The following is a 12488-nucleotide window of genomic DNA, read 5'->3' on the forward strand; positions in this document are numbered from 1 at the left end:
GAATAAAAAATTCAGGCCTGGTAAATAGCGAATGCGGGTGGTGTGAACTATCAGCAATGACAGAAGTTCAGTTTAAGTGTCTTGTGTTTGTATGTATTCTCCAATCTCCTGAAGATGATGATATCAGAACCAGAATTTTGAGTAAGCTTGAAAGATGTCCGAACATAGCGCTACAACAGAGAACCACGGAATACCAGAGATTAGTGAATTTCAAACATAATACACCAATGAATAAAAACATTAACCGGCCACCATACATCCATGCTCTAAGCGAGAAGAAAGATTTCAACTCAAGAAAATCATCCGGCCCAGAAAACAATCTGTCATGTGGAGGTTGGCATGGGAAGAAATTCTCTCCATATTAAGAACATTGTGGAAACTCCATTTCAGGAAACAACAGATCTGGCGTGATGACTATCAGACTTTTGATGTCTCATCACCGAACAGGAATTTATCGCCAAAGAAAATATGAAACTGTGGACAATGATAAACACCGTATTCGTCTTCAACTTCATACAGCATCTGACATTATCTTCGTCAGCCTAGAAACTTGAAATAATATTGGAAGACCTGCAGTTCGTCCAACGACTCAACTAACACATAGCGCATCCGGTGGAAAGCTAAATATTGTTGGCGAAGTGTCATACACAGACTCCAAGGACAATGCATCAATAAATGCAACGGTATACCTTACGGAGAACTGAAAACTCTGTTCATCACTATCACTAATGTCTTTATTCAATGTTATGTTTTGGTAAAATACAGAATTCTCAGCACAAAAAAAGGATATGGTGGAGAAAGGTCGGAATCTGTACAACTTTTCAATTACAGACATGTTTAAGAATACAGTTTGTTGACTAGATCAACTATAACAACCTGTTCGTCACAATATATATTTGCTAGGTAAGGTATTTTAGAACCTTTATACCTTTGATTGTGTGCATGTATTTTGATGTACTGACGTCTCGTTCTATCAGAAGATATACCAGGAGAAAGATAAGAATGAAGTGGGTGGTTAGTATCTGATAAGATAACGCCTAGCAGAAGTTTGCAAGGTTTTAGATGTCTATCCACAACAATATTGATACTGACCTCAAAAGACTCACCACACCCTGCTCACTGCCTTCAGCACTCTCCGCAATACAGCAAAGTCTTTTCTCAAGAGCCCGAGAAATAACAATGTAGAAAAATAAAGAATAAATAGGTAATATTCAAGAATTGACATTTTGTAAGAGTAAATGGCGAGTAAACCCGAAAGCATTCAGCCTCTTTATGTAGTAAGTCAGATATAAAACATTATTCGCGAACAGCAAAAACATGACAAGAGCGAGAGAGATCAGGCAAAAGTTAACAGCTTGACATTTAGACCGATTAAGCGTCAGACCACTAACAATAGACCACTATTCAATGGGAGACAATAACTCATTCATTTCTATGGGATGTAAAGATGGAGAAAACGGCATACATACAGTGAGATAGTCCGCATATTTCACGTAAGTGTTTTGTGTGGAAGATAGCAGATCATGCAGAAAAAAGAGAAAAATAGAGATGAAGGAATAGCTCCTTGTGGCAGATCTTCATGAGACATTAGAGACTTTGAACGCTTTGCTCCAAACGCAGTTTACTGTTCTCTTCCAGAGAGGTAGGGGCATAGAAAGTTGATTATTCACCTGTCAGTGTTGACGCTGATTGACTCGTTAGGTAAAAGTTGTCTTGGGGTAGAGTCAAAAGCAGAAGTATGGTTCGTAAAAGCGCATCGAACATACTTATTACCCTTTTCCAAGCCGAACACTATACAGTGATGAGAAACAGCGACAGGATCTAAGGTGCTTCTTTTGTATTTGTATGGAAACTGATACTGGTCAATGTGCTCCTTTAATGCAGGTTGAAGTGAGAGTGTCAATAATTTGTTCATTGTTTTGTGGAAAGATGAAGTTATTACTATGGGTCATACGAAACATGCTTTTCAGATTTTGGATATTTTCTTCTGGTTAATCCCTGAATTTGTCTTTCTTTGTAAGAGTGTACTCTTTCCAAGCTAGCCATATAATTTAGGTAGAACACGGATAATACAATGGTCAGAACTAAACAATCGATTATGTTTACGAGTCACATATATTCTCACATCACTAACGGAAAGTAAGCCCAAATGAGCATCCGAATGAGTAGGAAAATCGACTACACTTTGGTAACTACGGTCACATGAATCAAAGTCGCATACTATTGAAAGCAGAGTACAGTGGGTAGTAACAGCAAATTAAGTGAATTCATCAGTGAAGACAGGTAGTGCAGATGCTGTGTAGTCCGAAGTCACGTAGATGTTGGTAACATAAGCGGAGTTGTATTTATTCCGATGTTTTGGATGGCATCTTAAATTTAAACAGTCGATAAAGTCATTTGAGAACTTAAAACATACATAAGTAGATGTATACCACTCGATATTTACAGATGTAACTACATCGCCATCACACCTTTTTTGTTGCTTGATCGATCCTGCCGATAGATATTGAAATCACGCAATGGTACTATGCACTCTTGCAGGCGAGAAGGATTTTTAGAGTCGAGATCTATGGTGGTGCATTTACCTATGCTGCCAAAAAAACGAACATGATAAATTATCATGTTGCCGTGATATAAACACTTGATCTATCAGACCTTACATGGAAGTCAAATCGGTATCGATACTGACTTGTCCTGTTACGAAAGTCAGTAAATTCTGCTAAAGGATTCTGAAGAGCACATTCGGGATGAGGGCACAGTAACGTGTCTAATATGAACATGCATGAAGTCACATAGTGACCGCACTTATATGGCCGAGAGATGCTGTTCCCATTGAGTCCTTCAGCGTTCACTGTATAATGTAGGTCTTTTCAGCTATCGTATGTTCGGATCCAAATATCGTGTGGTTGAGAACCGATTCCACTACAGATTTATTTGAGCTCAACAAGAACCTTACAAAGATAGAGGAATAAGCAGCAAATAATGGGTTAATAGTTAGCTAATCAAAATGCCACCTCATGAACATCCTGCGCCATAGGACAAAATCAACTTAAGTCCTACATAGAAATCCGCTCTCGCTTGTCTCCTCAATGTGCGATGCCACCTTACTCCACTAATAGTTACCCTCATTTGGAATGCTTACACAGTCGGAATGATCACAGTCTTCTCAGAAGATATGTTCAACAGAAGATTTGAAAAACACATACCCACCCTCGGATTACCGTCTCCCGCCTGGACTAAATGTTCTTAAAGTGCGCTTCGTAACCTACCTACCGCTATCATTAGCGCACATAATTTTTATCTTGCTTAGAATAATTTTTGCTCTCGTTTTTATTCATACACCTTGGTCTAAAGTCGTCTGTGTTAATAATTAACTAACTAACTCGTTTGTTACTTCTTGAGACAATCTTCTACTCTAATAATTCGAAGTTTCTTTTTACTAATTCTCATGATGTAAAAATCAGGCTTCCTGATTGGTGATGTGGTAAATTCTGGTTGCGTAAACTCCAATGCTAAAAGACAAACAATGGTTATTAGAAGCTCTCGAATTATTGTACTAATACGATTTCCCGAAACGGTTCAATTTAGGCCGAACAGGACTAGATTGGTATGAACGAACGTATTGTCTTTAGAATTCGTAATAAGCGGGTAATCAAGTACAAATACTACATCCGTAACAACTTAAATGAGAATCCGCGTTTCACGTTAGGTTTATCGTGTATTGGATGTGGACTCTGCATGGTCTAGAATGTACTTATTGGAGCTAGAATTAACAACCGGAATTCGGACAGACCCACCTGGTTCTTTGTAATGTATTCGGTTGTTTTCACTGGCTCACATATGAACCGCAGATATGTTAACCTGTTTTAGCAGACCTTCCATTGATTGTGGAAGAAGGGTTTTTGAACCGAGATTCTTTTTTAAAGCAATTTCATCATTGCTTCTTATGCATGCGGTTTCGTAATTCTGCACTGAATAACTTGGCCTGCTCTCCCCTCCGGGTCTTTGAATATTGCATCAGTAGTAGAGTTGATGATTTTCCTCAAGGTCTTGAAATTCCTTGCTTGCATATGAGAACGAGGGGACTTTGGAGTCGCACGTAATTTTCCGCACTTCGATTCCGTAATCAGCAAGTCATCAAGCACTTCATTAGAACCTTGTCCACTGGTCAATAAAGAAAGATGTCCCTGAAACATTCGCAAATTTTCTGGACTTAGTACAGACAGTCCACAATCAGTGATGAGAACTTCATGATTTATAATTGAATCTTTATCGTCTCATTAAAAAACTACAACATTCAAGAATAAAAAGTTTGTGAACGTAGTACTCAAGACAAAAACTTTATTACGCATAGTTGTCGCATCAGGATCTAATGAATGCAAGTTTCCGACCGAAATGATGGAATTGTTATTACATATGTCAACAAAAGAATCGTCAAAAGCACCACTGGACAGATACAGTCGCTCTTGAATATGAAGCGAATCACTGTAAGTTGTAAGCATGGATGGTACATGACTATTAGTGTCACTCTAAAGTAATAGGATCCGAATTACAGTGTTTAGTATTAATTTCAGCGAAGTGAACAGTAGTTTTACAAACTGACTGGAAGTGTCCAATTTTACTATATTTAAAGCATTTAGCATGACGAACTACACATGAATTACGCGACCGAAATTTACCACAAGACAAATATTAACCAAGTTTTTGCTTACCTTTGTGACCTGTCTTGCAATTACTCAATGAATTGTTATCTGCACGGCCCTGAGTATGCATTGGATTGGGATAACTAGATAATGCAGTAAAATTCTTCATAACCTGAAAGTCAATTTTATGCACTGCCTCATAATTATCACACAGAGTTCTAGTGTATTGAAAAGAGCACTTCGTCGTTTACATGAGCTCTCTATCCAAATTTCGTACGTTAATCCCTACATTCAGTCGGTCACGCAGCTAAACATGGAGTTGATCACCAAAATTACACTCGACAGCCTGCTTATGCAATTCAAGGATAAATTCTTTAACCATTCGGTTATTCTGACGAATCATTTCTATGAAATGCCATTTTTTCACGGCACTCAAAACTAGCACACTTTACATGGTTTAGTAGTAGTTCTTCGAGAGTTGGATAGGGAAGTGAAATAGGCTTATGTGGGAACTTCAAAGATTTTATAAAGTCGTAGTCTTCTCCGAAGAATGCTGGGAAACGAGCCACAATTTTGTCATCCCTGACATTTTTTCTGGTCATAATGTAGATTTCCAACCTTTCCATGTAATCTTTGAAAGCTTCGATATTTAAATGTATATAGGATCCCTCAATCATAGGGTCCATCGCGATGCCAATATGATGATTAGAAGTATTCGAATAAATGTGCTCACTATGATTTCCGGAAACGGTTCACTTGCAGCCACACAGAACTAGGCGTGCACAAACGAACCTAATGTATTCGGAGTTCGTAATAAACGGGTAATCGTGTACAAAGGAATTTGTAGTTCGTACTAATATCACAGTTTGTGATAGGGTTAAGTATATATATATATATATATATATATATATATATGGAACGCTATCCCAATGGAAACCGGTGGAAAGTGGTGTACTTCAAGGCACCATCTTAGGATCCTTACTTTTCCTTCTGTATGTTAATGAATTACCTCTATTACTTAAGTCATCCACATTATTGTTTGCGGATGATGTTAAAATCTAGAGAACAATAAGAAGTGAGGCTGATCGTTGTTATCTCTAAGCTGACTTAGACGAATTATTTAGATAGGCTCATGATTGAGGCTTGGGAGTTAATTCCAGGAAGACCGTGCTTACGCACATCGGGCACGGTAATGGTTACCATTATACCATCAATAGTACATCTCTTCCATGCGTTCAAGAAAATAAAGACTTAGCAGTACCTATAAGTCACGACTTGAAAACTACTAAGCGCTGCAATGCGGCTGCTTCCAAAGGTTGTCGTGCGCTATGGTCACTTCGCCGAGCGTTTAAATGCTTTGACGAGATGTTTCGAATGTTATATCCCACCTATGTAAGGCCACACTTAGAGAACTGTATCCAAGCCGCTAGCCCATGTCTGATAAAGAATACTAAATCACTTGAGCGTGTCCAACGTGTTGGGACAAAATTAGTGAAGGGTCTTTCTAAATTTCCTGACGATGAGCGTCTAAACCTTTTCCACTTATCTTATAGTAGGACACAAGGTGACCTTACACTGGCATTTCGTATCTTTAATTATGATTTGGGTGTTAATATGTCTTATCTTTTTGCTCCCTCCAGCACTAATAATCTCCGATGTCATAGCAAGAAGGTTCAGAAACCGCGATTTAATAAACTATAGGTGGGGTCCCGTTTTTCTCATCGAGTGGTCAGTGACTAGAACGCATTACCAGAACAAGTGGTATCAGCACCATCAGTGGACATTTTCAAGGAGAAGCCGGATCTTCACTGGAAGGCAATCTGTCAGGATTAATACAGGTTCATCAACCTACTATCCTTATTACTGGAGACTGGAGACCGATATCCAGGATATTGGATATGTGGCGGGAAATTAATTGGTCCGCTACAAAGTTGTATTTGTAGCTTGTGTGAAGTTTTTTCACGTTAAGTTAGGTAGGTTTTTTAATCGTTTTATGCGGATAAGGAAGAAGTGTAGTTAGAGATGCCTAAATTTTCTAAGACATGGAATCATGCATATCCCTTTCTAGCTACCTCAATGACATCTGTAATGCTTCACGTGAACTGTTAATGGCATGACTGTTTATATTAAAAACATCGATAAATCGTCGCCTCAAATGATTTAAGCCGATTCTAGCATTTGCGTGGAATTTCCTCACTAGTTAGGGCTTCAAAGAACTAGGTTTCTTAATCTTTATGAGTACTATAGAGACAAGATATTTAATATTTTTATAGTCTTTAGCAACTTAAATATTTTCCTCGCCTTTATTATGCCAGATATTATACGAAAACTGGAATAGTCGAGCTATTGAACTTCTTGGGAATTATTGGTGATTATTAGCTTTCAGGGCATATGTCAGCTGACGTGTAGGCCTTTAGAGGTCCAAAGTCTGCCAATATTATAAGGTTCTCACCATAGTGCAACTGACCCAAATGTGTAAAACACTCGAATGGAGCAAATAAATAGCCCCCATAGGGTCGCTGGTGCATTTTATTGAGTGTATGGGTTTAGAGACTGGTAACCTCAGCACGACAAATCTTGTGTGTTACCTCTGGAAAATATGACCTGTCTGGCGGACTGGATTGTAAGTCATACCAAATCATATCCTTCACATAAAATTTACTAGTTACACTTAATCTCGTGCCAATTTCAATCACTTCCACTTCAGCAGGAGTGGCGGTGCTACGTTCGTAATATTAAGCAACATTAGCTAATACTACAGCAAAGTTAGAAGCATTAGAGACATCTCTTCGTAATACATTCACGAATAAATGTCGGGAAGGTGTTTGTAAGCCGCGAATTTTCTGAAATGCCAGATGACAGACTGGAAGGAAGCGAGGGGTTACCAAAGATTCGCACCAGTCTATGAAGGCATTAACAATTGTACTGAGCCATGGTAATAGGTGTAGACTACTTAGTTTCGGTCCTCTAGACTATAGCGACCGATGACTACTGACTTTAATCGACTTGGTATAAGAACCTTAGCAATGGCCCAGGTTAATTCATTCTTTGTCTTCCCCAAATTCTGGTCCTTTAAATTACGCAAAACTGTTTTGCTTTCATTCGACTTATATTTTCTCAAACTATCTTCAGTATTTAATCTTTTCTATTACTAATGACACTGTTACTATGTCTGCTACTCTGGGATTTGACTTGACAATTTCATCTTTTGTTGCTAATGGGGTGTGGCAACTTGAACATATACACACGTAATGGATTCTATGCTGCGTATAACTGACTGTTACAGAACTCATCTATTCATATAATCGAAAATATGGGAAAGAAACAATAAATTGTGAGACTACTTAGAAGTTTTCTAAGATTTTTTCCGTTCTGGGAAATACTATGACCAGACAGTAGCGGCAACAGTTGTCACTGGCCAACTTTCTAGCCGCCTATTTCGCTTGAGAGATATGACTACAGGTTCCTATTTCCTGATATACAGATGAGTAGAATGGAATTATTAGTGTGACACCGACACGGCGACTCAAAGAAAAGAAAGTAATCTTTAAAAAACAAGGCTGTTGGAAGGCAGCTACTCATTTCTGACCCTGATATTTGGCGTCAGTTTAGTTGGATGATTATGGTACCTGATTTTGATCCTGCTATTCCCCGTGTAGTTTTTCGAGGACTTTTAACCCGGTAGTTAATGCTAACAGCCGTGATCTTACTGATTCCTTCACTTATCTACACGTTCATCCCACTTTTAGATTGAATACGTAGCATTAAAAATAATACGTCATTGGATAGTGTTTTAGGTGTGATCATTCGGCAGCATTCAGAAGTCGTAAGACCAAAGCATCAGGTGGATAGTATAAAACACTTTCGCATTATATTATAACCAAAGGTCAGCCAGTTGAGTCGTGGACTCGATGCCTACCACGTGATAAACTCACCGCTGCCAACTCGGAGTTCTGGCAATCCAATTAAGTACTATCCATCCTTTAATTACCACCACTACATATAGTAATAAAGAGGGTCAAAGATTAGTGTCTTTATGGGGACTATCAAATTTTAAACAACTTGAAGATTACTGACATATTTTATTCCATGTATTCATAATTTTTCTTTTGCACTTAGTGGACGGAAAATATTCACTAAAGCGGATTTAGCTAGGGCTCTTCATTGGATATCAATAGCCTTGAAAGGCATTCAAAAAATACCTAGCAGTTGAAAGAACTTTGATCCTTTTGAGTGAACTCAGTTTTTGGTGTTTTCTAATAGGAAATTTTCTTACGTATCGTTCACTTCGTATTAATTGCTATTATTTTATCACTGTTTTTTTATGCACGTTTGTTTTAAGTGTATATCTGAGTTCTTACTCGCCTGTAACTAATAACGTTTGTGTATTAATTTTCTGATCTGAGTCCCCATCTTGAGTTACTAGAGTAAAAAAGCGAGTACAGTTATCTCGTGCTTACGTTTTCTCTTTATTTATATAGCTTAGCATAAAAGCTAAGCTCCATACTTGACTTGGTTACTATTGTTATAGTATTATTTTTTGATTGATCTCTAACGTTTATGCACATTAACTCTTCCTACAGCATAAACAACTCTTCATATTGTCGAGCTCACGTCCACAGCAATGGTTAATGTTCATAAAGGAATTCTCGTCAAGTGGTAATGTGAATATTAATAGTTATCATCTAATTGTCGATTATAATTCAGTGACCCTGCTATGAAACAATTTCTCCTACATTTAGCAGAAAATTTAGTTTTGGGCAAAAATTTCGTACATACGGATTTAGATGACTATCATTTGTTTATCGATGCAGATATTCTTAGTAAACTTCAAGAAAAAGTGGATGGTCTCATGGAGAGTTTATCTTTTCCAATGAATGTTGAAAATGATTGATTTTGTTGTTCCATTTTTAAATGTTCACTGTTCAGTCATCCTACACTTTACTCGTTTTTGTGAAAGTGCAACAGTTCGACTGTTTATCGGTATTCTGTGAATAGCCTTATTCCTTATAATCTGACTACTTATACCATACAATGTCATATTTTGTAAATAACTAACATGTAAAAATGATTTTCGAAATATACGGTTGTGCATTACGACCGTGTTCTGTTTACCTCTAACCCATTATTTCTAAATGTTGCTTTAAGTTTGCTGATTTCGAGGAGTATGAAACAATGTTGTCACCATCTCGTTTGACACTCGATTTTTTCGAGCCATATGTCATATATATTCTCACTTTAATAGGCCAACTTATCTACAGTCTTCATCAGATCACCTATATTACCCCACTGTCGGTTTCTCTAACTTCATTCCTTTTCGAACTCTCTCTCTCTCTATATATATATATATATACTTTTTTATTAGTGTGATCTTTCTAGTCACCCTCAAGAACAGAAAACGCGAGGTACAAAAGCAGTTTTTCGGCCGTGGGGTTATTTTTATCACACGTTTACAGCACCAAAGCTTATCCTGTGTCAGGAATTACTAGATGATCACAATGTCGGGTGTGTTGTTCAAATTTTTAAAGACTATATCTCATGAAGGAAACTGATTACTACTGGTGAATAAACCTCTGGGCAGGTTAAATGGACACACATTACTCTTTAGTATCTGTTAGCTGGAGATAAATTGGATTAAAGCATGTTCCATGCACGATTGCATTCGCGTACTCTGATCGACTAATTCTTATCCAATCAGCGCTAGTCGATACTTGGAGAACACTCTAGAGTCTTCTCATGTAAAAACTATATATATACTAACAGTTTTCTTATTGTATTCCTTGCTTCCATCTACCCTTGTTATTCGGAATATAATTTCTTTCCTGTTCAACCGTGTTCTGACATGGAGACTTGTCGAGTGAATTGGTGTCCAAGAATACTAAACAATAGGAATGACTAGGTCGTAATAAGAGAAATTATAATAGTATCCATTAATAGTCGTACATTTATCGAAGTGTGGTGTACGTGACAAACCTACAAAGGTCACGAATTCACTAAGCTTGTTTTTAGTGGTAGTTTCGGTTCCATAAATTCAAGGTAGTCGCGAGAATAAATCAACAAACTAGGAGAAAAATAATTAGCTATCTCATAGAAAGAAATGTGTTCTATTCACTACTACGTAGTGAGTTTTTACTCTCTGGATACGGTTTAGTCAGTTTTATGGATACTTTTATTTTCTGTGAAGACTTCATCCTTTTAATGGCATTTCCTGTTGTCATTGCTAACAGCCCAGTTATTTTAGTAGTTCTTTCCTTTTTCATTCTGGGTTTGTAGTTTGGTCATGTTTTGCTCGTTGTATACTTTTGGTACTAACTGAGAGGGTCGCACGATTGAATAACTACATGATAATTCGAAGGTGACAGAATTCTTTTAAGTATATATTCGAGATATTAAAAGGAGAGGTGGGTTTGAAAATTATGTTATGCATATTTCGTTCTCTCAGATGGTTCAGTCAAGAAGTTTTCACTATCTCCCATAGATTAAGTCTTTGCTGAAAATGTTTAGAAGAACAACGCAAGAATCTCAGTTAATATTCGTTGGGTGATATCTGCGGGATCATAAAAGCAAGTTCATAATATTACCCGGTGTTACTCAGATATTAGGTCAAGTTTGCCTTCCACTCACAAAGTTTAAAACAAACAAAACTACCGAAGTTAATCAGTAACATTGAACACAGAGGTGTTTAACGTTATGCAGCTTCTATGAATACATTTTATGAAACGATTAAGTGAAATGTTTATTGGTTCATCGTTCATGTACTATTGTAAAATAATATTGAAAATAACCACTCAAAAGTTTTTGTCTATCTCTATTCCTATATATTGGATTCTTGTTTCAGGCCTGAACAATGATGGCAGATCATACATCACAGATCAAATCACCTATAGACAATAAGTATAATTCAGAAATGGATAATCCAGACAATATGTATGGTTTCTTTATGATGATTTCTTTTTTATCCCTTTCCAAATCTTCACTAGAGGTAACAATAAAGATAGTACAATACGAAGTCTTGAAGAAAAACTCAAATTGTTAGATGAAGAAAAGTTAGATCTTGGTTTGTTTACTAATTTTTATATTTTTGATTTATATATAAATAAATATGTAGAAAATCAAATTTTTGCAGCTGAGAAAAAATATCATGAACAATTGAATTCATATTTAGCGCGTTATATTAATGCAGACTTCAGTTTAGCTCAAATGGAATATATATTGGTGAGTTATTGTCTAATATGTTTTTTGTTCCCACTTTTTTCGTTCACGTCCAGGTCTAAATGAATAGTTCACTAGTTTTCATTGAGAAAAATATAAATCAGTAATAACCATTGAACTTTTAACATTTGGAGAGCCGCCTTCGATTCGCTGGACAGGACTGTTCTCTGAAATTGTCTATTAAAGAAGGGTGTGCCTGAGAAGTTTATTAACCTCTTAAAGGCCCTGTATACAGACACCTCAGGCAGAGTGAGGGCATACAACCACCATTCTCCATTGTTCCATTCAAGCATTGGGGTTAGGCAGAGTTGCCCAATCTCACCATTCCTCTTCAAATTTGCCATCGATGACATTCTGAAAACAGCTCTGATGGATGTAAGTAATGGAGGTGTGGATCTGTTGCCTCGAGAAAGACTTCTCGACCTTGAGTATGCGGATGATATTGTCTTACTGTGCGATAATGCCCAAGCCATGAAATCCGCACTTAATCAGTTGGCAATCAGTGTCCACAGGTACGGTTTGTGCTTTTCACCCTCCAAGTGCAAAGTACTCCTACAAGACTGGCAGGATTCTAATCCTGTACTCACCCTGGATGGTGAGCAGATTGAAGTAGTTGAGAAGTGCGGATTTCAT

General features: G+C 37.3%; 2 protein-coding genes across 2 annotated transcripts in view; both read left to right on the top strand.

Moving 5' to 3' along the window:
- The first annotated feature begins 6547 nt into the window (after positions 1-6547).
- Positions 6548-9736, top strand: Smp_052760 (putative tfiih basal transcription factor complex TTD-A subunit (General transcription factor IIH polypeptide 5) (TFB5 ortholog)). Its single transcript, XM_018798170.1, has 3 exons — positions 6548-6616; positions 9227-9302; positions 9351-9736. The coding sequence occupies exons 2-3, from the start codon at positions 9268-9270 to the stop codon at positions 9535-9537; spliced, it is 222 nt and encodes a 73-aa protein (XP_018653138.1). The 5' UTR covers positions 6548-6616; positions 9227-9267; the 3' UTR covers positions 9538-9736.
- Positions 9737-11472: 1736 nt separating this feature from the next.
- Smp_052750 (hypothetical protein) overlaps positions 11473-12488 on the top strand; it is an 8801-nt gene continuing 7785 nt past the window's right edge. Inside the window, exons 1-3 of the mRNA XM_018798171.1 lie at positions 11473-11570; positions 11624-11700; positions 11752-11858. Coding sequence (XP_018653139.1) covers positions 11491-11570; positions 11624-11700; positions 11752-11858 — 264 coding nt within the window. The 5' untranslated portion in view covers positions 11473-11490. The remainder of the gene's footprint in view (positions 11571-11623; positions 11701-11751; positions 11859-12488) is intronic.

This window comes from Schistosoma mansoni, chromosome 6 (genome assembly GCF_000237925.1).
Source record: "Schistosoma mansoni strain Puerto Rico chromosome 6, complete genome".
NCBI lineage: Eukaryota > Metazoa > Platyhelminthes > Trematoda > Strigeidida > Schistosomatidae > Schistosoma > Schistosoma mansoni.

What these genes read in the sequence shown, in the direction of transcription:
- Smp_052760 (XM_018798170.1), top strand. Translation starts at nt 9,268, where the DNA reads ATGGTTAATGTTCATAAAGGAATTCTCGTCAAGTG. An exon ending in AAAGGAATTCTCGTCAAGTG is followed by an intron (nt 9,303 to 9,350) that starts GTAATGTGAATA and finishes ATTATAATTCAG; the next exon opens with TGACCCTGCTATGAAACAAT.